Source organism: Petaurus breviceps, unplaced genomic scaffold (genome assembly GCF_028583685.1).
Source record: "Petaurus breviceps papuanus isolate PSGF00001 unplaced genomic scaffold, PetGlider_PUasm1.0 176, whole genome shotgun sequence".
NCBI lineage: Eukaryota > Metazoa > Chordata > Mammalia > Diprotodontia > Petauridae > Petaurus > Petaurus breviceps.
In genome coordinates, this window is record NW_027185771.1 from 26,355,819 (window position 1) to 26,380,442 (window position 24,624).

General features: G+C 37.4%; 1 protein-coding gene across 1 annotated transcript in view; it reads left to right on the top strand.

Moving 5' to 3' along the window:
- CDH8 (cadherin 8) overlaps positions 1-24,624 on the top strand; it is a 527,584-nt gene that overhangs the window by 278,453 nt on the left and 224,507 nt on the right. Inside the window, exon 5 of the mRNA XM_069085836.1 lies at positions 20,341-20,508. Within this exon, the coding sequence (XP_068941937.1) occupies positions 20,341-20,508 (168 nt within the window). The remainder of the gene's footprint in view (positions 1-20,340; positions 20,509-24,624) is intronic.

The window sequence follows — 24,624 nt, forward strand, 5'->3', positions numbered from 1 at the left end:
AGTGGTAAACACTGGCAATTAAAAAAGACAGACAAGAGGGAGCCAAGATGGCAGAATAGAAGCATAAACTTGATATGATCTCTTGCTCCAAATACTTCCAATACTTGTAAGAAAAATGACTCGAAACAAATTTTAAAGCTATGGAACCCACAAAGAGACAAAGAGAAACAAATCTCCCACTGAAGGCAGCCTGGCAGGCCTACAGGAAGGGTGTATCTCACGGATCTGGAAGCCAAGCACAGTCCCACGTGAGCCACGTGGTTCTAGCCCCAGGGTGTTCCCAACCAGCAGCGGCCAGAGTAGACTTCAGGAGAGTGAATCAACAGCATCTGTGGAAGTTTCCAGACTTCTCAACCCATAAATGCCAAAGGAAAAAAAAAAGGTCAATGTGGAACTTTGTTGGAACATGGAAGGATAAAAGACCATGTTCAGGCCTCTGCCCCTGGGGTGAGAAGCAGGGAGGTGTGTTAGCTTTCGCAGCACCACCACATGGCTGCCTCTGGAACTCCTGGCCTGCATAACGTTAGGAAGACCAACCATCCATTCAGAGAGCTTTTAACCTTTTAGCTTTTGCTTTAACCTACTTGGATCTAGATCACAGGCTTGGGTGGTAGTCCTGGGGTGTGTGGCCAGTGATCCAGAGCTTTTGGGGGCTGTAGAGAGGGCCCCCCTAATAGCTCTGGCAGCTGCAAAAACCCTAGCAATTTGGGACAAAGTTCTTTCTATTCTCGAAGCAGAGTTCTACCATGGCAAAGAACTCAAAAGTGAAATAATTGGCTGCCAATATGAGCAAGCAGAGGAAGCACAAACAGATCATTTTGGGGGGACAAAAAGGATCAAGGCATGTAGTGGGAGGAAGACAGAGAAGTCAGAACTCCTGCATCAAAACCCTCTAAAAGATATGAACTGATTACAGGCCATGGAAGAGCTCAAGAAGGATTTTGAAAATCAAATTAGAGAAGTAGAGGAAAAATTGGGAAGAGAAATGAGAATGACACAAGAAAATCATGAAAAGCAATTCAACAGCCTGCTAAAGGAGACCCAAAAATACACTGAAGAAAATAACACCTTAAAAAAGAGACTAACTCAAATGGCAAAAGAGGCCCAAAAAGCCAGTGAGGAAAAGAATGCCTTAAAAAGCTGAATTTGCCAGATGAAAAAGGAATTTCAAAAACTCACTGGAGAGAATACATTCTTCAAAATTAGATTGGAGCAATTGGAAGATAATGACTTTATGAGAAATCAAGATACTATAAAACAGATCCAAACAAATGAAAAAATACAAGGCAATGTGAAATACCACATTGGAAAAGCCACTGACCTGGAAAACTAGATCCAGGAGAGATAATTTAAAAATTTTTGGACTACCTGAAATCCATGATTAAAAAAAAGCCTAGACATTATCCTTCCAGATATTATCAAACAAAATTGCCCTGATATTCTGGAACCAGAGGGCAAAAGAGAAATTAAAAGAATTCATTGATCACTTCTTGAAAAAGATCCCGAAAAGAAAATTCCTAGGAATATTATAACCAAATTCCAGAGTTCTCAGGTCAAGGAGAAAATACTGCAAGCAGTCAGGAAGAAACAATTTGAGTACTGTGAAAACACAATCAGGATAACACAAGACCTAGCAGCTTCTGCATTGAGGGATCAAAGGGTTTGGAATATGATATTCTGTAGATCAAAGGAGCTAGGACTAAAACCAAAAATCACCTACCCAGCAAGACTGAGTATAATGCTTCAGGGGAAAATATGGTCATAGGATGAAATAGAGTATTTTCCAGCATTCTTGATGAAAAAATCAGAGCTGAACAGAAAAGTTGACTTTCAAATACAAGAAGCAAGAGAAGCATGAGAAGGTAAATAGGAAAAAATAAATCATAAGGAACTTAGTAGAGTTGAACTATTTACATTCTTACATGGACAAACGATAAGTGTAACTCATAAGACTTTCTCAGTATGAGGATAGTTGAAGGTAATATATATGTATATTTAGATGTACATACATATATATGTATTATAGGAGGGTGTATATACATATAAATATATATGTGAGTGTGGGTATATGTATATTCATGTATATATAGAGGGCTCAGGATTAGTTGAATATATAGGGATGATATCTAAAAAATAAAATTAATAGACAAAAGAGGAATTTATTGGGAGAAAGAGAAAGGGAGAGATAGATTAGGGTAAATTATCTTATAAAAAAGGAAAGAGAAAATTGTTACAATGAAGGGGAAGAGCAGGAATGTGAAAGGGAATGGGATAACCTGACTCTCAATGAATTTGGCCTAAGGAGGGAATAACATACACACTCAATTGGGTATATTACCCTTCAGGAAAATAGGTAGGTATGGGATAAGAGGTGGCATTATAGAAGAGAGTGCAGATTGGGGGAGAGGGTAGTTAGAAGCAAACATTTTTTTTTAAAGGATTAGGGTTGGAGCAGTTAGGTGGTGCAGTGAAGAGAACACCAGCCCTGGAGTCAGGAGGACCTGAGTTCAAATCCAGCTTCAGACACTTAACACTTACCAGCTGTGTGACCTTGGGCAAATCATTTAACCCCAATTGCCCTGCTGGGGGAAAAAATCAATACCAAAAAAAAAAGGATAAAGTCAAAGGAGAAAATAGTGTAAGTGGGAGCCGGGATAGGAGGGAGGAAAATATAGTTAGTCTTTCAAAATATAACTACGATGGAAATGATTTGGGTAACTACACATGTACAACCTAAATTGAATTGTTTGTCTTCCCTGTGGGGTGGGAGAGGACAGAAGAAGAGAAAGAAATCTGGAACTCAAAGTTTTAAAAACAAATGATTACAAAAATTGGGTTTTTTTACATGCATTTGGGAAATAAGAGATACAGGCATTGGGGTATAGAAATCCATCTTGCCCTATTAGAAAGTTAAGGTTTAATGGGGGAGGATATAAGAGAGAACAGATTGGGGAAAGGGGTATCCAGTAGGCTTGCTATTTTGGGGTAGGGATAGGGGAAAGACAGGGAGAAAAAATTGTAAATCAAAATCTTGTGGAAATGAATGTTGAAAACTGAAAATGAATAAAAAAAATTTAAAAAGGCTGACTAGATAATTTTGATTATATGAAATTGAAAATATTTTTACATGAACAAAATTACCCCCAGAAAGGAAGACATTGACTAGGGAAACATATACCAAGTATCTCTGATAAGGAGATAATTGACAAATATATAAGACCAAAGGATGACCTAACAAATCTCAAAAGAATTTTAGACTATTAACAATCACATGAAAGAAAGTTACAAACAACTAATAGGTTTCACCTGATACCCAGTAAATTGACAAAAATGATTAAAAGACAGGAATTGTCAATGTTGGAGGGGAGGTTGAAAAGAAAACCACAGTCATGCATTCTTGGGAGTGTTACTAAAAGGCCAAGCCATTTTAAAATGCAATTTAGAATTATGAAAAGAAAATTATTAAAATTCCTATATTCTTGGAACCAGAAATTCCACAAATGGAATGTATCCCAGTGATGTTAACAACAACAATGGCAAAAACAACAACAATACCCAAAATTTTTATAAACAGATTTTTTTTTTCCTTTTACAAAAGAACTAGAAACAAAATAGATTTTAATCTATTGGGGAATGGCTGAAATATATTTTTGTCTTGTGTACATAACATAATTTTGTAAATGAGAACTGGGTAAACAGATTATTTTATATGACTATAAGAGAATAGTGTTGAACCATAACAAATGATGGAGGCAATGTTTTCGTAAAAAACAAAGCAAAACAAACATGAAAAGTCTTCTAGAATTGGTGCAGAGTACAGTAAGCACCTCCAGGAAAACAACATATGAAATAAAAAGGAATTTTGAAAGCATTAAGAATTCTGATCATCAGATAATCAGGAATAATTCAAGATGTCCAATGATAAAGAAAGCTACCAACCTCCTGGTAAAGAGATAATGAACTACATATGCAGAATGAAACACATATATTTTCAACATGACACATTATGGGAATGCCTATCACTATTTGTTACAAGTGTTTTGTTCTATTTTGTTGTTTTAGGGAAGGAGGTTGGGAAGCAGGGAAAAATACTTGCTAACTGAAAAATTAATACAATAATAATTAATAAAAATTTGATTTTTTAAAGATCTTTACTGTGTGATAAACATGAATACAGAAAAGCTTAGAAAGACTTATATTAACTGCTGTAAAATGAAGTAAGTAGAACCAGGAAAACAATATATACAGACTACAGCAGTTTAAATGAATATAACAACAACCGAACGTTCCAAATTTATAACAACAAACCTTGGCCCCAAAGAAGAGAAATGAGACAACTATGTCTTTGCAGTTGTAAGGAATTATGTGTATGTAATACTACATATTTTTTAGGCTTTTACTAGCAATTTGGTTAGTTTAGAGGATTTTCTTTTTCTTCCTCCTCTTTTGTTATTCTGTATTTTAAGGGATGGCTCTCTGGAAAGGAAAAGAGGGAGTGATAATGGACATTGTAACTAACGTACAAAAAAAAAATACTTAGGTATTTTCTTTTTGGAGGGCAATTGGGGTTAAGTGACTTGCCCAAAGTCACACTGCTAGTGTCTCAAGTGTCTAAGGCCAGATTTGGACTCAGGTCTTCCTGACTCCAGGGCCAGCACTCTATTCACTGTGCCACCTAGCCTCCCCACACTTAGGCATATTTAAAAATAAAGTAAAAGCTTGAAAGAGGAGATCTCTAACCCTTATTCCAATTTTCAGTTCCATGATGGAAAAAGTAGTCTCCCAAGTAGTTGGTCAAACTCATTAACTTTGGCTTTTGTTGATAAAAATGTATTGTTTTGCAGCTTCATAAAGTTGCTGCTGATCTACCACTACAGGTCAGGTTTCTTAAATTGTTTTCCAATAGTGGAGAAGGATTATGCTGAGTCACCTACAGCTTCTTGTCCAAATTCTACTAATGACTGGTCATTGGTATGCTTTTTGCTATATGATCACTCTGTCCCCATAGCACAGGTTAAGCTATGATGGGCTCCCACTGAAATAGAAAACCTGATTTAGATTCATTCACAAGATTCACAAACCAGTTGAGCTCATCAGTCACAGAGATTAGGTCAACAACTGTGCTTGAAACTATGGGGGATTTTAGGGCTAACATAGCAGGTGGTTTTATAACTAGGATAATATACTCAACAAGTTTTATTCCAAAGAGAAGCCTAGCACAGCACTTTATATCAACTGCAATCTCTGAACAGCACAATCTCAGAGACCCAAGAAGAGTGAATTACAGTAATCAGCCTTTGAAATAACAAAAGAGTTAATCAACATCTTCATATTTTTCACAAGGAGCCACAGGCCTCAATCTGGAGAGATCATGAAAAACAGAAAAAGAAGCCTTCTTGAGGAATACAAAATAACCTCTCAAAAGATAATGCCAAAGACAATGGAATGGAAAAAATACAAATTTTAAAATTTGGAGATGACAAAATTGGATTATAATCAGAAGTAATCCCCAGAGGATGACTCATGCTGAACAGATGTTCAAAACTGATAAGAACTTTGGTGCTAGAAGGATTTAATTTCATAAACTTCTGCACCAGGAAAATCTGCATTTGATTGGGAGAAAATAAGAACTAAAAATATCTCTTTAAAATAGGAGAGAGAATCAAACGGATCTGTGTATCATCAGCAGGGAACAGAATTCCAGAATGATAACTGTGTGACAGATTCATTGCTTTAGTAGTGGAAAAACAAGTTCAGGAATTGATGATTTAAATCAAGACTGGTCAGCTCTGATTATGTGAGTTTTTCAGATGAACTGGAGAATCATTACCACTTGTGTTTGTTGTTCACCTAACCTTGTTGTTAAAATGTGGCAATTCATATTCCTGTCTCAACAAGTTGAAAAAGAGTGAACATAATTGGATCTTTGGATGAAAGAAAGTCTTGCATAGTCCAGGATCTTATGTCTAAAAAGCAAGTATGAGTTTGCTATAGAATCAAAGAATGTTAGAGATACTAAGTACATTAGGAGTCATCTTACTCAACTGTTTTTGTTTTTTCAGTTGTTTTTAAACTGAGTAAACTGCGGGCATCCAAGAGGAAGTGCCTTGCTTAAGGTCATACAGTTAGATGGCTGGAGGGATAGTGCTACAACTCATTTTATATCTCCATATCTAGAACTTAGGTAGCTAGGTATCAAAGTGAATAGAGCAATGGACCTGAAGTCAGGAAGATTTGAGTTCAAATTCTACCTTAAAAACTTACTACTGTGTGAACTTAGGCAAATCATTTAATCTCTCATATTATCAGTTTCCTTCTCTATGGAATGGGGATAATAATAGCCCCTACTTCTGAGAATTGTGAGAATAAAATGATAAAACATTTGTAAAGTGCATAACAAACGTTAAAGTGTTATATAAATGTTAACTATAGTAATTATTATAGGGGCGGCTAGGTGGCACAGTGAATAGAGCACCAGCCCTGGAGTCAGGAGAACCTGAGTTCAAATCCGGCCTCAGACACTTAACACAAAAACTAGCCGTGTGACCTTGGGAAAGTCAATTAACCCCAGCTGCCCTCCAAAAAGCAAAAACAGTAATTATTATAGATTACTATTGTCCTTCATATGGTTGAACCAAGAGGGGAAGACTCACAGAGGCAAACATTGTTGGAGTTGGAAGAAATGTGTAACCTAGGATTGTAGAGCTATAAGAAGCCCTAGGATATAGAACTCAGAATCCGAATCCTGGAAAATAATTGGAATAACTTCTAGTCTTATTCCTTCATTTTGCCAAGGAGGAAATAGAGATTTCAAGAATTTAAATCAATGACCGAAGGTCATAGATTTAATGAGCAGCAGAGTCTCTTACTTGCCTTTTACCGTACCATACTTTCTAAACAAACAAAACAAGTAACAGTAAATCTATAAGGATCCTAGGTTATATTTGGAAAGTGATTTTACTTTTGCTTTAATAATTCCTTGAGATGATCTGTTTCTTTTTCCCATTTTGCCAAAGTTGTACGAAGAAAAATTCTGATTAAGTGTTCCAAACAATTTAGGTTTGATGCTACTTTGATCTGTGATTTCTCCATTTAATCATAATATAATGGAATGTTTTGCAACCCTTAAGTCCCTCTGGGATAGGTACATGCCTATTAGTAGCTAGCATTTATATAGCACTTTAAATTTGGCAAGATGCATTACAAATATTATCTGATTTTATTCTCACGACAACCCTGAGAGAGGATTATTATCATTATTCCAGATTTATGGATGGAAAAACTGAGACTGAGAGAGATTAAGGAACTTGCCCAGTGTCACAATTAGTACATGTCTAAAGGCCAAATTTGAACTCAAGTCTTTCTGACTTCAGGTCTAGGCCTCTGTCCACTAGGCCAGAACACATAACTGCTAAAATATCCAGACATTTGACTTGTTGAATATTGTCTGTCAGAAAAGTAAAGCAGGAAATAAAAATAAAACCTTCTCCATATATGAAATAAATCAAATACAAAGTAATTTAAAATTCTTAGCATAACTTTAAGCTAAAGCTAGTAAGTTTAAACTTAAAAAACAAAACAAAACTGCAGTCAGACTTTTGGGACACTGTATTTTCACCTAACATGTAGAGTTGTAATGAAACTCTTAAAAATGATGAAACAAAAATGTTCAGAAATGTAAACACATTTTTTTTGTTTGTGGACAAATTTATATGGCTGTGCCTGTGAACTTCTCATATTTTATAAATCTTCATATTCATATACAGATAGTTTCTCAGTGAAAGGGCACTGGACTTGGAGAAAGAGAGCTAGATTCAAATCCTGCCTCTGGCCCTTACTAATTATGTGACTGTGGGCAAATCATTTAACCTCTGATCCCAAGATTCCTCATGTATAAAATGGAGTTAACTGTTTGTAGTACTTGCTTTAAAGAGTTTTTGTTATAATCAAGAAATGAAATATGTAAAGTGTTTTGCATGCCTGAAAGCATCATCATTATCATTGTCAACATTGACATCACAACAATTAATTGAATAGCAACTTTTTGATACTCTGGTTCAATTCAATTGAAAATATTTATTAAATACCAGAGGCAGTGTGGTGCAATAAAAGCACACCTATATCAGAGGATGGATGTCAACCCCAAACCTGGTTTTGCTAATTTCTTTCTCTGTAGTCTTGAGTTTGTAATTTTCCCTCTCTGGGGATCAGTTTTCCCATCTGTAAAAAAAAATGGAGTTCGGGTTAGACAGACCCTAACAATTCCTCCCAGAACTAAATTCTATGGCACACAATGATAATGTTGGCATAGACAGCAACAGAAATCCTGCCATACAATTCTAAAATTCATCTAATTCCATTCTATTAAAGAAACTAATTTATTATTACACATTTCTTCATATCAAATCCTTTTTTATATTACCTATCTTTCATATTGTTTCCCTTTTAATATTATATTTTTTAAAAGAAGTAAAAAGAAAAATCCATGAAACTAACCAATATATGAAAAAACTATGATGTCACATATCCACATAACTCAAGCTTTTCTGAGCATTTCTATTTCTCCTAACATTGTCTAACATGGAAGCCTACATCTCATACTACCTGGGTGGTGAGAGTTTCCTTTGTTTGGTTTCCTCCATCTTTAATATTAGCCAGACCATTCTTTTTTGGCTGCTGTTTTCTAAAACTTTCTGGCAACTGTTATCTATGTTATTCAGAAAGTGAAGATCCTACTTCAAGAATAGGTAAGATTGGTCAGGGAAGTGTGCCTAAGGGTGTTTCTGTTCTCTCTGGTTTGTTATCAGTTTCAGGTGCCCTAAGTCATTCCTCATGAGATCTCTGCATTTGAGTCATGGGAAACTTGAAGCCAAGATTGAAGGAATGCTAAAGAAAAAAGTTAATATTTCATCCTAGGTTTAATGGGGAGATATTGGAGTTTATTGAGGGGGAATGGTTATATGGTTAGTATCATGCTTTAGGAAAGTCACTTTGACTGCTATGAGGATGATGGATTGGAATGAGGAGAGATGAAGTAAGGAAACCAAGTAGGAAACTATTTTAATGTCCACTTGAGAGATGACAAGATGCTGAACTATAGTGATGGATGTGTAAATGAAGGCAAGAAGGCATATAAAAAAGATATTGTAAAGAAAATAAATGCAAACTTTTAAAACTCTTTGGATATATCAGGTAATAAAGAGAGAGGAGTTGAAGATAGATTATGTATTAAACATTTTATATGTTCCTGGCACTGTTCTAAGCAGTGGGGATACAAATATAAAAAAAAAGCAAGAAAGGGGATTAGATTCTAATGGAGGAAAATATCATAATGAAGGAGGGGAGTGGGCACCCTTACACCAACAAATTGTCCAGATAGCAAGCAGAAGATACCTGGAGGCTTGTTTCTGAGCAAGAAAAAGTTCAATTGTCACAGTCCAGTGTTCCAGGGACAGAAGCCAAATTTCTAGCAGGAGTGAGGAATGGTGCCATGATTTTTATACTGGGTAACTGGAAGGATAGGAAACTCCTCAATGGGAGTAGGGGATTTTGGAAGAAAGGTGCATTTTAAAAGAAAGTGAGCTTTCTGGTAGACAGGTTGAGTTTGAGGTCTCTATTAGACATTTAGCTCAAAATGTACAATAGACAGTAATGGGAAGGCTTCTCAGGAGAGAAACCAAAGAGAGAAAAACGATCTGGGAATCTGCATAGATATATGATAATTAAACACATGGGAATTGATAAGATCACCAAAAGAGAGAATACAGAGCCTCAGGATATATCCACTGTTAGTGGATGTGAAAGGGGTGGCTATTACACCAAAAGTATAATCATAAACATATGAATTTAAACCCCCAGTATGGGGGAGGCATAATCCTCCCCATAGGACCTCATATTCTTTTTTTTAATGCTTTATTAACTTCTGATTTACATCAATCGTTTCTGCCAGATTTTGAGTTACAAATTTTCTCCCTGTTTTTCCCCTACCCAGCCCCCCAAAAATAGCAGTCCCACAGGATATCCCCTCCTCCAATCTGCTCTCTCCCAAATTTTCTCCCATACCCGTTTTGACTTTTCTGGTGGATCTCTATGCCTCAGTGCCTGTATATCTTATTTCCCAATTACATGTAAGATGGTATTAATAATAGTATACACACACACATACACATATATGTGTGTATATATATATATATATATATATATATATTTGAATATTTGATTTTAAAACTTTAAATTCCAGATTCATTCCCTTCCTTCCTTGTCACCCACCCTTACTGGGAAGATAAGTAGTTCAGTATAGGTTGTACATGTATGGCCAATGCAAAACAATAACATAATAGATATATTGTAAAAGACTGACTATATTTCCCTCCCTCCTATCCCACCTCCAACTTATTCTGTTCTCTACTTTTATCCCGTCCTTTTTCAAAAGTGCATACTTCCAACTTCCCTCCCCCCCAGGCTGACCTCCCTTCCATCATCCCCCCTCTCATCCCCTTCCCCCCTATTCTTCTGGAGGGTGAGATCCTCTATTTAGTGTGTATTTCACTCCCTCCTCAAGTCAGATTCAATGGGAATAAGGTTGACCTATTCCCTTTTGCCTTCCTATTCTTCCCCTCCATTGTAACCATTTTCCCTTGCCTCATCTGTATGAGATAGTTTGCCCCAATCTGTCTCTCCCCATCTCCTCTCATTATATTCCTTTCACCTCTTAATTTCACCTTTTAAGTATCATCCCTTCCTGTTAAATTGGTCCTGTGCCCTCTATCTATGTATACCTGTAAACATATATACACACATTCACATATGTGTTCATATGCCCATATACCATCATATATAGACACACACACATATTTTTAATCCCTTCAACTACTGAGAAAAGTTTCATAAGTTACAATTATTGTTTTTCCATGTAGGAATGTTAATAGTTCAACTTTGATAAGTTCCTTATGATTTCTTTTCCCTGTTTCCCTTCTCATGCTTCTCTTGCTTCTTGTATCTGAATGTCAAATTTTCTATTCAACTCTGGTTTTTTCAGCAAGAATGCTTGAAAGTCCTCTATTCCACTGAATGACCACATTTTCCCCTGAAACATGATACTCAGTTTTGCTGGGTAGGTGACTCTTGGTTTTAATCCCAGCTCCCTTGACTTCCGGAATATCACATTCCAAGCCCTTCGATCCCTCAGTGTAGAAGCTGCCAGATCCTGGGTTAACCTGATTTTGTTTCCACAATATTCAAATTGTTTCTTCCTGGCTGCTTGTAATATTCTCTCTTTAATCTGGGAATTCTGGAACCTGGCTATAATATTCCTAGGAGTTTTCTTTTTGGGATCTTTTTCAGGAGGTGATCGGTGGATTCTTTCAACCTCTATTTTGCCCTCTGGTACTAAAATATAAGGGCAGTTTTCTTTGAGAACTTCCTGGAGGATGCTTTCTAGGTTCTTACTTTGGTCATGGCTTTCAGGTAGTCCAATAATTTTTAAATTATCTCTCCTGGATCTATTTTCCAGGTCAGTGGTTTTTCCCATGAGATATTTCACATTGCCTTCTATTCTTTCATTTGTTTGGATCTGTTTAACAGCATCTTGATTTCTCATGAAGTCATTAGCTTCCATTTGCTCCAATCTAATTTTGAAGTAATGATTCTCCTCATTGAGCTTTTGAGATTCTTTTTCCATCTGGCAAATTAGACTCTTTAAGGCATTCTTCTCCTCATTGCCTTTTTGAGCCTCCTTTGCCATTTGAGTCAGTCTGTTTTTTAAGGTATTATTTTCTTCAGTCAGCCTGTTGACTCTCATTTCATAATTTTATTGCATTGTTCTCATTTCTTTTCCCAAATTTTCCTCCACTTCTCTTATCTGCTTCTTAAGGTCCTCATGGCCTGTAACCAGCTTGTATTTTCCTTTGAAGCTTTTGGTGCAGGAGTTCTGACTTCACTGTTTCCTCCTGTTCCATGCCTTGCTCCTTCTTGTCCCCAAAATAGGAGTGTAATGTTGGAATCTTCTGTCTGCTTTGTTTCCTTTGCCTGCTCATTTTGCCACTCAATTATTTGACTTTTGGGCTTTTTGCCACAGTAAGACTCTTCCACCAGACAGGGGAGCTTTTGTCCCAAACGTTGGGATTTTCTCAGCTGCCAGAAGTATTAGATGGGTGCCCTCTCTGAGGTCTCCACATGCTCTGGCAAGTTGGACACACACCCCAGGACCTCCACCCTAGACTGCAATCCAGATCCAAGCAGGTTAAAGCAAGAGCAATTACCCCTCAGACTGGGGTTTGGTCCCCCTACACTCTGCAGGCCAGGAGCTGAAGCCCCCACATGGAGCTGGCTGGCTGTGCAGGTGCCTCAGTGGTTTCTCGCCCCGGGGGTAAAAGCCATGCACTCCCACTTACTGGGTCCTAAAGTCCAGACTGCACTGGCCTCTCACCTTGTCCTTCACATCTATGTGTTGATAAATCTGAAAACTGCCACCACTGCTGCTTATCTGGAGTCCCTCTGGCTGGTGGCTGCTTAGGCTCGCCCTGGGGTAAAGCCTCAGCATGGGGCTGGGCTCACCTCCCAGATTGCTGTGCTCGCCGATTCCTGCGGGCCTTCCGGGGTCTCCTCAGCGGGAGGTTAGCTTCTCTGTGTCATTTTGTGGGTTCTGCAGCTCTAAAGTTTGTTTAGAGTCTCCTTTTTACATGGATTGGGGAAGGTGGAAGCCGGAGCTGCGGGAAGGTCCTGCTTCTACTCCGCCATCTTGGCTCCACCCCCGGACCTCATATTCTTGAAAAGAAGGGATATTAGCTTCATAGTTTAGCTCAGTTCCCAAAAAGAATACAATCCCAGATCCAAGGTTAAATCTCCTTTAGGCTGAAGTCTAGGCTTCCATGATAGACTTCCTGCCTGTAATATCCTAACTGCAAACCTAGTTCCAAGGTCACCATAGCTTGATCCCCAGGTCTATTGGGGCATTATTATCTACACTTGAAACTGAGACAGACAAACAATGCAGAACACAACCATAAACCCCAGGCCAAGGGATATCTTTCATGGCTCTTGCACTGTGGGAAAATTGGGGTCTTTTCACTCTGGATTCAATAGGTAAGACAGATCAGGAAAAAGAGTTGTAAAATAGTTGCATTCCCACTTTTGGAGAGAGACAGATAGACAGAAAGAGACAGAGACAGAGAGAGAGACAGGGAGAGACAGAGAGAGACAGGGACAGAAAGATGGAGAGAGAGAAAATGGGAGGCTGGTCAGAAACATAGGATAATGTAGACAGAGGAAATTCATGAAAACCTGTTAACAGGGTGCTTGAAATCTGGAGAAGAGGTGGTCAACAATATCAAGTACTTCATAGAGGTCAAGAAGGATCAGCATTAAGAGAGGATTGGTAACTGAAGAGAAACTAAATGTTGCTTAGAGTTCTGACTCATTAATTCATTCTCCAAGCATTTATTGTATACCTACTATTATATGTCAGACACAGGTCTAGGCTCAGGCAATACAAAAATTAAAACAAATGAAAGGTTGTGTTTTGTTGTTGTTTTTTCCCCTCGAGGATCTTATATTTGACTTGGAGAAAGTGATACATACAATAATAAGAAAACACAAAAGAAATATCATGTTAATATAAAACAATTTCACAGGAAGAGAATCAGAGAAGGCCTAGTGTATTTAGGGATCTTAAGGTGACCCATGAAGAAAGTCAGAGATGCTAAGAATCAGAGGTTACAGAGAGAAGCCCTAGTCTATAGCTTGTATGAAGACTTCAGGTAAGAGATAGAATGCTAAGTTTGGATAACAGCACATAGGCCAGTTTGGCTAATGCGTAGAATGTGTGAGGAAGAACATCCAATCAATCTGGAAGCTGGGTATAAACACCATTGAGAGTGTTTGCATTTTGTTTTAGTGTTCATAGAGAACCACTAGTGCTTTTAACCTGGGCTTTGACAAGATCAGTAATATTCTACACTGGGGTATATACCGTGTTTCCCCGATAATAAGACCTATCCCAAAAATAAGCCCTCCCCTTACTGTGTAAGATTCCTCTAAAATAAGCCCTCCCCCGAAAATAAGCCCTATTGAGATTGCTACTGTAGTGAAGGTGATCCTTTGCGCTACATGCTACATTACGGTACCCTCTGTATGCACTGTCCCCCCCCCCAGGTGAAACTCATGCCGCGCTCCGAGCTGCATCCAATCAGAGCTGCAGCAGTGAGCGCGTCATCCTGTTCTTCCCCAGTGATTTGCTTATTGAATAAAGGTACATTTTTTTGTTCACATTTACCTGTTTATTAAAATTGCTGTCAATGTTCATTAAAATAAGACCTCCCCTGAAAGTAAGCCCTCTGGTGTTTTTCTGTCCAAAAAAAATTAATAAGACAGTGTCTTATTATCGGGGAAACACGGGTAGGATGTTCAGGGAAAACTAGTGCCTCTGGAATGAGCGCTTGCTGAGTCCTTATCAAGGCTGCTCATGTACCTTTGATGTCCACCTGGCCTTCAATTCTCACCTGTGACTCCAAGAAGCTGTAGCATGCACAGTGGCAACACCTGGGTAAACAATCTTGGTAGATGGACTAAACCAGGTTGAGGGTAATCAGTGGGCCTCAAACACTTTGGTGAGTTAGATGGGTGTCTACACCAAGCATGTGAAGACTTCCCCCAGTGGAATCAGTGGATGAGAACAATTTGTTCCAATGGCCATGAAACAGGCTAAAGCAGATGATGTAGAGTGCTTAGAGCTTGGGTTGACATTTACAAAACCAAAGCTATTCACCATATCCTGGGCCATCGTCAGTCATCTTGACTTTTGTCTTGTCACTGGATTTCAATGATTCTGGAAGAGAGAGAGAAGCTGAAAACTTTGTGCAGCTCTGCATCACTTAAATCTGGTTCACACATGGCTCAAGATATCGCTCCATGATGTCATTGATCCTTCACAAAAATGAAAGACAAACAATATTCTATACTCATTATTCCATGAAATCTACTTCTATAATTGCCATTTACCAATTCAGTGACTCTAAGTTCATTTTACTCTCATGGCTTGAGATACTATATCTATATAAATTAATCTAGGTCATTTCATTTTACCTCAGGGACTTTGTACAGATCTATTCCAGGCTTGGGGCTTAAGGCATCTATCTCATCCCTAAAAGGTTAGGGTCAGCCTAGGTAATCTTCTTTCAGAAATATATTACATAATGGTTTAGTGCAGTGGTACGAAACTCAGGCTAGTGATCTTTGACAGGAAAGTAAAACTCTCAAGTGCAACCAAACCAGATTCAAATGAAACTGGGAAATGTTTAACAAAATAAAAAAATATATAATGCAACATATATAATGTTAGTTTGTAGTTTTCTAAGTCAATATGCTAGGAAGCTAGATGGTTCAATAGATGAGGCACTGGGCCCTCTGGAAGACCTGAGTTTAAATCTGACCACAGATACTTACTAGCTGTGTAACCCTGGGCAACTTACTTCACCTCTGTTTGCCTTAATCCACTGAAGAAGGAAATGACAAACCACTCCAGTGTCTTTGCCGAGAAAATCTCATGGACAGTATTGTCCATGAGGTCATTAAAAGACAGATAAGACTAACTGACTGAAATATGCAGCCTTTAAGTTTGACACCTCTGGCTTATTGATAGAATATTATACTTAGACTAACAAAGACCTGGGTTTGAATCTTCTTCCACATACTAACTTACTGTGTGGCTATATACAAGTAAACCTCAGTTTTTTCACATGTACTGCAATGAAGTTGTTGAACTTGATGATTTCTAATGTCCCTTGTATGTCTAAATCTCTGACCCTATGATCCCATGATTCTTCATTTCTATGTCTTATTGACTGAAGTCTTCATTTAACTTCTGATACCAGGTCATATAAGCTAAGAAACCCTCTCATTTTCGAGACTGGAAGGTCCCTAACCTTTCTGACTGAGTCAAATAGATCAAGCCCTGATCTGAAATTTACATTACTTCCAACTACTCAGCTATTCATAATGGTATTCAAAAACAGCTAATAGAGATATAGGGCTTCAAATCTTCCGAGATGATGCTGTGAATAAGATTATATAGGACACAAGGTAACTACATAACCATGGAGGAACCCTGCGAACCACAAGTGATCAATGTCTGAGGTGACCTAAGGGCCTTTGAGTGCATGCCTTGCCCTAACCTGGGCCTTACAACATGATTTGAGCTCGTTTCTCTTAGGACACTATCTAATTTTCACTTACACCAGTGGCAGCTCTGTGTCAGTCTTTTGCATTGATAGGATAACTTTGCAAGGTCATCCTTGGTTAGAATAAAAATACCTAAAATAGAAGAATGATAGTTTTCCCATAGGAAATATTGCAAGGAAGAAGCAATTTTCTAACCCCACCTTCTGAAAGTCTGACCCTGAAGATGAAGTAATTGCACACACACACACACGTGTGTGTGTGTGTGTGTGTGTGTGTGTGTGTGTGTGCATTTTCTAAAACACTCCTGCCATCTATCTGGACATCTTTATAATTTGTATGCTAATTAAATATTTTCTTACTAATACACTTCATAGGTCTCTAATATATCCCCCTACCTCTTCATTTACGTGTATATTCTCCCTTCCTCTTCTTTCTTCTCCCCCCTTTCCTTTCCTTCTCTTCCCTTTCTTTCCATTCCTTCTATTTCACTCTCTCTCATTGCAAATTCTTCCTTCCCCACTCCTCCTCTAGAAGACTTGTGTCTGAATATTACCTTTGACACTTATTAGCTGTCTAAGCCTAGACAAGTCCCTTTATCTTTTCTTGCTTCAGTTTCCTCGTCAGTAAAATGAAAGGGTTGAATTTGATGACCTCTAAGGATTCTTCAAGCTCTAGATTTTTAATTCCATTATTCTTCCCTTTCTCTTTGCTCCCTCCTCTTTTCTCCCCACTCCTTTCCCTTCTTTTTCTTGTCTTTTCTTCCTTCTCTGCTTTTATTCAATCTGCCTTCCTTTCCCCTCCCCTTTATTTCTTTTACCTCCCCCCCCACCTTTAAATAAAGGGGAAAGAAAATAGAGATATAATGATGTGGGTAGGATCCATAGAGTTACAGCATAATATGATTACTTTTTGAAACAACCTACTGAATCCAAGCATATTATTGAGTTATAGTAAATGTTTCCAAATAAGCAATGTCCTCCAGTTGAGTGCTCTCTGAATGGGAATCCCTGAAAGAAGAGTTGTTTCTATGTGTAATAAAGAGCCCTAGAGCTCTGAGCTTTCTTTCAAAAGCCCACTGCCCGGGTGGATTAGATTTCCCTTGGCGCTCTGACAACTCAAATGATTCACTAACATGAACTCCTTGCACTCTTTTTACAGACAGATGATTTCATTAAAACATATGATTCAAAAAACAGGATTACAATAAAAAAAATAGTCACAGAGAAAGTGCCACATCTTCCACTTGGGTTTAACATTTATAGAATCGCTGGGGGGATGAAGAAAACGTTGTCTTTCCCCTAGATGAAAGGAAATGTGCTGATTTAAAAAGAAAGTTCAGTGTGATGGAAAGAGAACAGGACTTAAGCGTCAAAGAACCAAGGTTGAAAATTGGTTCTGCTTCCAACTATATATGTGACATAGAGCAACTCATTAATGCTTTCTGCATCTTAATTATTAAATATGTAAAATGAATTGAGATGATTTTCATGCCCTTCCCGATTCAAAATCCTTCAATAATGGAAAAAAGCACTGACCTTTGGAGTCCGATGACATGACTATAACATTTATAGTTATATGTGTTCCTGTGCTTTGGAATTATTCTCCTCACCTCCCTTCCCACAGATCAGTTAGTACCCTCGGTGTTTGGTTCCATTTCCAAACTTGGTGAGTAGGTAGGTATGAGTAGTATTATTAATTATGAGGCCATACTATAGGGCCTCTTTCTATGATTATCAATTATTATAAATTAATTACTCAAACTAATTAGCTAAGCTGGCCTGCTAAGCACAGTTGGTATCAGCCATTCCCCTAAAATTCAGTGACACTCTCCCACAAGTACATTCAAATTCCATTGAATTTGCAGCTTATATTTAGAGAGCACCTGTGGCAAAAAGGACAGCATAATACATCCTGGAAGTCATTTTATTGGGGTCCTTATTCTCCTTGGTTAGTGTGTATCTTTTCTTCTGGGGTTGAATCCCTTTGAACCTTGAGACTTGAATCTCCTTTCCACATTTCAATCAGTTTATCATAGAATTATTATGCAGACACTCTCACCAGTCCCTGCTGTCCTGGAGAGTGCTCCTGGGACCTCAATGAAAAAAATCCAAATCCTCTGCTCCTCTGAAGTGCACTAGTTCCTTCTTTGTTTAGGAGAAAAAAGAAAATACCCAGATTCTGTTTAAAATGCTCTTCTCTCTCACCAAATGATTCCTTCTCAGGGGTAACTCTATCTCATCTCTTCCACCAGATGTCTGAATCTCTTAGAGCTGAACTGGCTCAATATTTTATAGGTGATCCATAGGGCATGACCAAGTTTCTTCAATCAACCTGAACGTTTCTCCTGCACTTCCAATGTGAGGTCATTCCAATTGATCAAGGGAGCGTCTAAACTTATTTAAAGCTTGTGTTGATTGATTCAATAGCAAAATGTTCTTACTTTGTTAAAATACAAAGGTTTAGCACCTTGATACTTGTTTTCATGGGGTGGGGGTGATTTGATTGATTTATTCAATGGTCTGCAGCCTTATAGACATAAATTTGAGAGGAAGTGTGACATAGTAGATAAAATGCTTGATATGGAATCAGGAACACTTGGATTTGAAGATACTTACTAACAGTGTGATCCTGAAAATCCCAAAACTTCTCTTAGCCTCAATATTTCCCCCTCTAAAATGGGGATAGTAATAATACCTACATACGAGGTAATTGGACATGGGCATGGACATACGAAATAATTTATGTGAAGTCCTTTGCAGACCTTAAAGGGGAGGGAATACATATTTCCAGTTTTATCTCATTTAATCCTTACAACAACCTTACAATGGGTCTATTAAACCAATTTTACAGTTGAGGAAACTGAAGGAAAAAGAGATTCAAAGACTTGCCCGGGGTCCTGCCACTAGTAAAGATGCTGAATTTGAACTTGGGTCTTCCTGACACCCTATCCACTGCACCACCAGCTAACTTGAAGTGCTATAAAAACCATTAACTACTACTATTATTTTTGTTATTGTTATCACTATTAAGCAATTTAACTCATCTTTCTAGATCCTGTGTTTCTAATCTTTATTTTGTGACTAATAGTACTTTCATGATCTACCCTATGGGGTAAAGTGTTTTGAAAATTTTAGTGTCCTATGAATATAAAATTATCACCGTCATCATTTCATTTTTATCTTTTGTTCAACAAATTTCAAACATAAATACTACTGAGAAAATGGCTATCTTGGTATTAATATTTGACACAATGTTGGACTATTGCACAGGTGTTTAATATAGTTTTTTTTTTTTGTAATTGAACATAAGTATTGGACAATAAACTCAACTTTTGTATGCACCATGAAAATATCTTTGGGAAAACTCCAGTGGCAGACAGGATCATATGTACCTGTCTTTTCTCCATGTGATTGGATTTCTTCTCTATTTTTTAAAGCTTATAAAACTATGTTTAGCTTGGTTGTTATGAGTATATGCTGTAGTGAGAATATTATCAATCATCAATTATTATTTCATTTAATACTGTCATTTTCTTATAGCTTCAAATTTGTCTTTGTTAGCATATTTGTGGGTTTTATGATATTTTTCTTTGATATCAAAGTACTTAGCTGTTTGTATATTTATGTCTTCTTGCAAAAGAATTCAGATGTGCAATTTATATTACGATTCATTTTCTAGTAATTTTTCGCAAAGAACAATTGTATGTACTATGATCTATGTTTTAATTTGGAGAAAAGAAAATCTAGATTATGTGTTAGTATATATTTCTCAAGTTCTTCCTTGGGTAATTCTTGTGATCATAATAACAATATTAATAACAAGTAAATTATAAACAGCTTTTCAGTAGACATTTCTCCTCACAACAACTTGGTAAAGAAGGTAGTGTGGGTATTATTATTATCCTCATGTTACAGATGGTGAAACTTAGGTCCAAATAAATGACTTAATTTGTCCAATCCTCTACAGCTAATAAAGCACAGAAAGGTTTGTGAACCCGAGTGTCCCAGCATTGTTTGCACTCTATAGCCTTCTGATATAACTTAATGATAGCTTTAGGTAGGACATTGTACGTAAGGTTTCAGAGATGAAAACATAATTGGCATGTAGGTCGATTTTTAAATTCTGTCTCCTGTTTGATGTGCTGCTTCTCTTTTTCTTTTGTAGCAATTATTAAAACAGCTCTTCCCAACATGGACAGAGAAGCAAAGGAGGAGTACTTGGTAGTCATCCAAGCCAAAGATATGGGTGGACATTCGGGAGGCCTGTCTGGGACCACAACTCTAACCGTTACCCTCACTGACGTCAACGACAATCCTCCAAAGTTTGCCCAGAGTAAGTGACAATTATTTGAGTTTGTAGCTATTTCTGAGCTTATATCTGTATTTTAGGGTTCCTCTATGATAAAACTGAGCAAGATTTACATACATGTTGGGCATTATGAAATCTTAATACTTTATATATATTAGTGACTAAGGTGGTGAAATAAAAGAAATTTCTTCATTGTCTTAAGATTTCCTCTGATTCAGACTTGGGCATAAGAAGTCAACAATTCTATTCAATTCTATTTATGTATTATTTAAATATATACTATATTTATCAATTAATATGTTAATCAATTATGACTTCAAAACTAAATACAGTAAAATCCTACAGATATAGTGAGATTTCAAGAAAACTTAAGCTGTCAGAAACAAGTTACGGGGGCGGTTTGGCTGCAGTGAGTAGAGCACCAGCTCTGGAGTCAGGAGGACCTGAATTCAAATCTGACCTCAGACACTTAACACTTACTAGCCGTGTGACCTTGGGCAAGTCTCTTAACCCCAAATGCCCCACCTTTCCCCTGCAAAAGAAAGAAAAGAAAGGAAGGAAGGAAGAAAGGAAGGAAGGAAGGAAATAGGGAAGGAAGGAAGGAAATAAGCAAGGAAGAAACAACAAACCCAGAAGCAAGGGAGAAAGGATTTTTGCTTATTAAAAAAAAAAGCTATCATTAAAATCCATGCCCTCCAAGAAAAGCCATCTACAGCCCCCATCAAGACACCACACCAGTGCCTATTAACTAAGAATTATGTATAAAATAAGGAAAATGTTTCCTAAAAGTTTGGCTATCTTACTTTTAGAGCAGCAGTAAAGAAGATGTAGGGAAGTTTTGCTAGAACATGACGTGATAAATTCATTAAAAACTCAGAGTTAACAGCAAAGAAGATGAAAATCACAGAAGCATGAGAGCCATTTAGCATAAGGACAAATACCTCAGTTGTCTCCAAGGACACGTGCACACAGAACAATCACTGCTGCTCCTAATACTCACTGTAATTCATCAGTAAATAAATGAGCAGTGTCTTTTCTCAACTAAAATCCTTTTCTGATGCCTCATTGTGGCAAGTAGTTGACACTGAATTCTTTAGGGTTATGAAAATGGAGCAAAGGCTTCGGTTGGTCCTGAAAAACCATAGAGACTCCAGATATAGACTCATCAGTGGACTGTGGTGTCTTTTGTTTCAGAACCCGATCAGTTCAGAGTGGCTCTTCAACAAAGGTTTTAGCCGCAGAGATCATAATTATCTGACCGTCTAAAGACAAACAAATAAACATAGGAAAAAAAAGACCTAATTAACCCAACTCCTAAGGAATTAATATGTTGTGATTTTCATCAATATACATATAGTTGAAATCACATCTCCAGGAAGAAAGCAAGACAATCTGATGACATCACAACAGTTATTTTATTTTTTAAATGATTTCTTTTTTAACTGAATGACTTCATTTACCTGGGAAATGTATTTATGTGGAATTAAACAATGATATCAAATAAATTATATTACAACAGTTAATAGGACCTATTTAGAATACATATGTATACATGTGTACTTATGTGTGTATTCTATTCCTACTTTAGTAATTTTAATACTAGAATGTCCCAGAATCCTGAAAGAGTTAATTAGATACTAGAGGTACAGATTTTAACACAAGGAGAAACATAGAGGGGTGATTGTAGTTTCTGCCTTTCATATCTATAGTATATGATTCTTTCCTTAATTCCTCAGAGTTTGGTTTTAGGTTGTGGGAGTTTGAGACAGATGCAAGAAGAAAGAAGTCTACCATAATGGTAGGAGAACTGGAACACCAGTCAGAGGTTCTAAGCTTGAGTGCCAGTTTTGCCAATGCCAGGTGGCTTTGAGCCATTGACAGCTTCTCAGTCTAGGTTCTGTGCTCTATAAAAGAAGTTTTGATAAAAAGATTTTCAAGGTCCCTTGCAAATCAAAGACTCTGAGTCTCTGGCCCTCTCTTCATGAAGTTTTGGAATATTATTTGATTCCCCAGGAGAAAAACCTGCCTTCCTGCCAAAGCAGCCAAATGCTTGCCTGTGCAGGAGAGTAGCTAGACTGATGTTTCTGTGCCAATCTCTCTTCTTTATAAAAGGTAGATAATCTGACTGAATATGTAATGAAGTAGTTGCAGATTCAGAGAATCCTGGAGCTCAAATGGACCTAGAAGGTCCTGTAGACTAGAAGTATCAAATACATGGCCAGTCCCAGCAATGATCCCAAGTTGCTAAACCAGGGAAATACTTAACAAGGCAAATAAAATACAATAAAACATAGATAACATTACATTTTAAAACTACCTCAACATATGCCCTACAGGGATCTTTAAATGTGGAATAAATGTGAGTTTGACGACATTGTTTAGACCATCTTTGCTCCTAGGTGGGGTGCCCCTTTAGAACATCCCTGATTATGAACAGTCCAGTCACTACTTGAAGACTTTGGGGTAAAATATATATAAAGAAATCCAAATAGATATTTGAGACATTCCAGCAGCTATGATTTAAACATCATGGAAATGCTTCGGGATGCTTTATTGCATACTGAAAGACTAGGCTAGGCAATGGTATAATATAATATAGGTGCCTGAATTTAGGCAGGTACAAGTGGAAAGTTTTCCTTATTGATGATAGCGTTTTTTTTTCGAAATTTTAATCAATTTCAGTAGAAAGGCAATTGTGGTCTAGAGGAAAGCATGTTGGACTTCGGAATCAGAAGTCATTGGGATTGAGTCTTTACTGTGCTCCTTGCTAGTTTTGTGTGACTTTGGGTGATCCATTTTACCTATAAAAGCCTGAGTTTTCTGATCTTTAAAATTAATAGAATCCCTCCAATATTTTCCATTTCAGGAGTTGGAAAAGATTGGATGACATTAAATATGGAAAATGCTTTGTGAAATATATACTTCTAAGTTACTATTGAAAGTACCAGGGACCCCGTTGGGGAAGGGCAGTCAAACATTTTAATAAAAATGCAACATATTTAATAGGGCAAAAAAGACACTAACAATAAGAATTTAATCTCAATCTAGGTAACTCATTCATAGCTGAATCAGATAGATGCCTGCTTCAGGATATAGTGACTAAAATTCCTCTGGAGTTCATTCGCAATTCTATAAAGGAAATATTTCAGATTGCCTGTCAGTCATTTGTCAAAAGGAATTTATTAATGGCTTGCTATGTGCCAGGCATTGCGCTAAACTCTTTCAGGGGGAATGGGGGAAATTAAAAACAAACATGGTTCCTGCCCTCAAACAGCACCCATTGTAATGGAAGAGACATCATACAAACAATTAAATGCATACTAAATATATACAATCTAGATAGAAAAACAAAATTTTTCCCAGCCATATATTACCCTTACTAGCCCCCTGGTATGTAAACAGAACTGCAGTTTCTCCTTCAGAGTTCCATTTGTGTCACTCATTAAAACTAGGAATCCTGTTTGTGCTTAACTCAAGAGACACAGACCCTGGCAATGAGACATGCAATCACTGTGCTTTCCTCTCCCTTCTATAGAGGGCAAAGTGGGTATTCTGTTTTTTCACTTGTGAAGCCAGGGCAGGGCAGGAGTGCAATAGACTTGAGCATGTGTCTAATGATGCAGACACTTTTATGTGGAGTTTCACAGAATAGCACATCAGTGTAATGGCAAGAGACAGCTCTTTGGGCTGAGCCTACCACACAGGGCCTCTTAATAAGCATTTGCACAGTCTGCTTTTTTTCTTCTTGTTTGTGCTTGGCCCTTATTGTTTGTGAACCAAGCAGCTGATGGAAAGGAAGAGTACACAAATGAATGCAGTGGCCTGGGAGCCAGAAGATCTACAGTTTAGTTCCCCAATTAATAGTCATGTGACCTTGAGAAAATCACATCAGCCTCCAGGCCTCAGTTTTCTTATCTGTAAAATATTTTAAAATATTTCTTATCTGTAAAAAATTTGTAAGCTCAAATCTGACTCAAACTTCAGTTAGCAAGCATTTTATTAAATAGCTATGCTGATTCAGGCACTGGGTATCCCCCTTCGGGCTCTATTTTTTTGCAACTTTTGAGATTGAATCCCCATTGAAATACTCTTGTAAGGAGGCAGAGGAGAATTTATGATTTCTGGAATACTGGGGAAGTT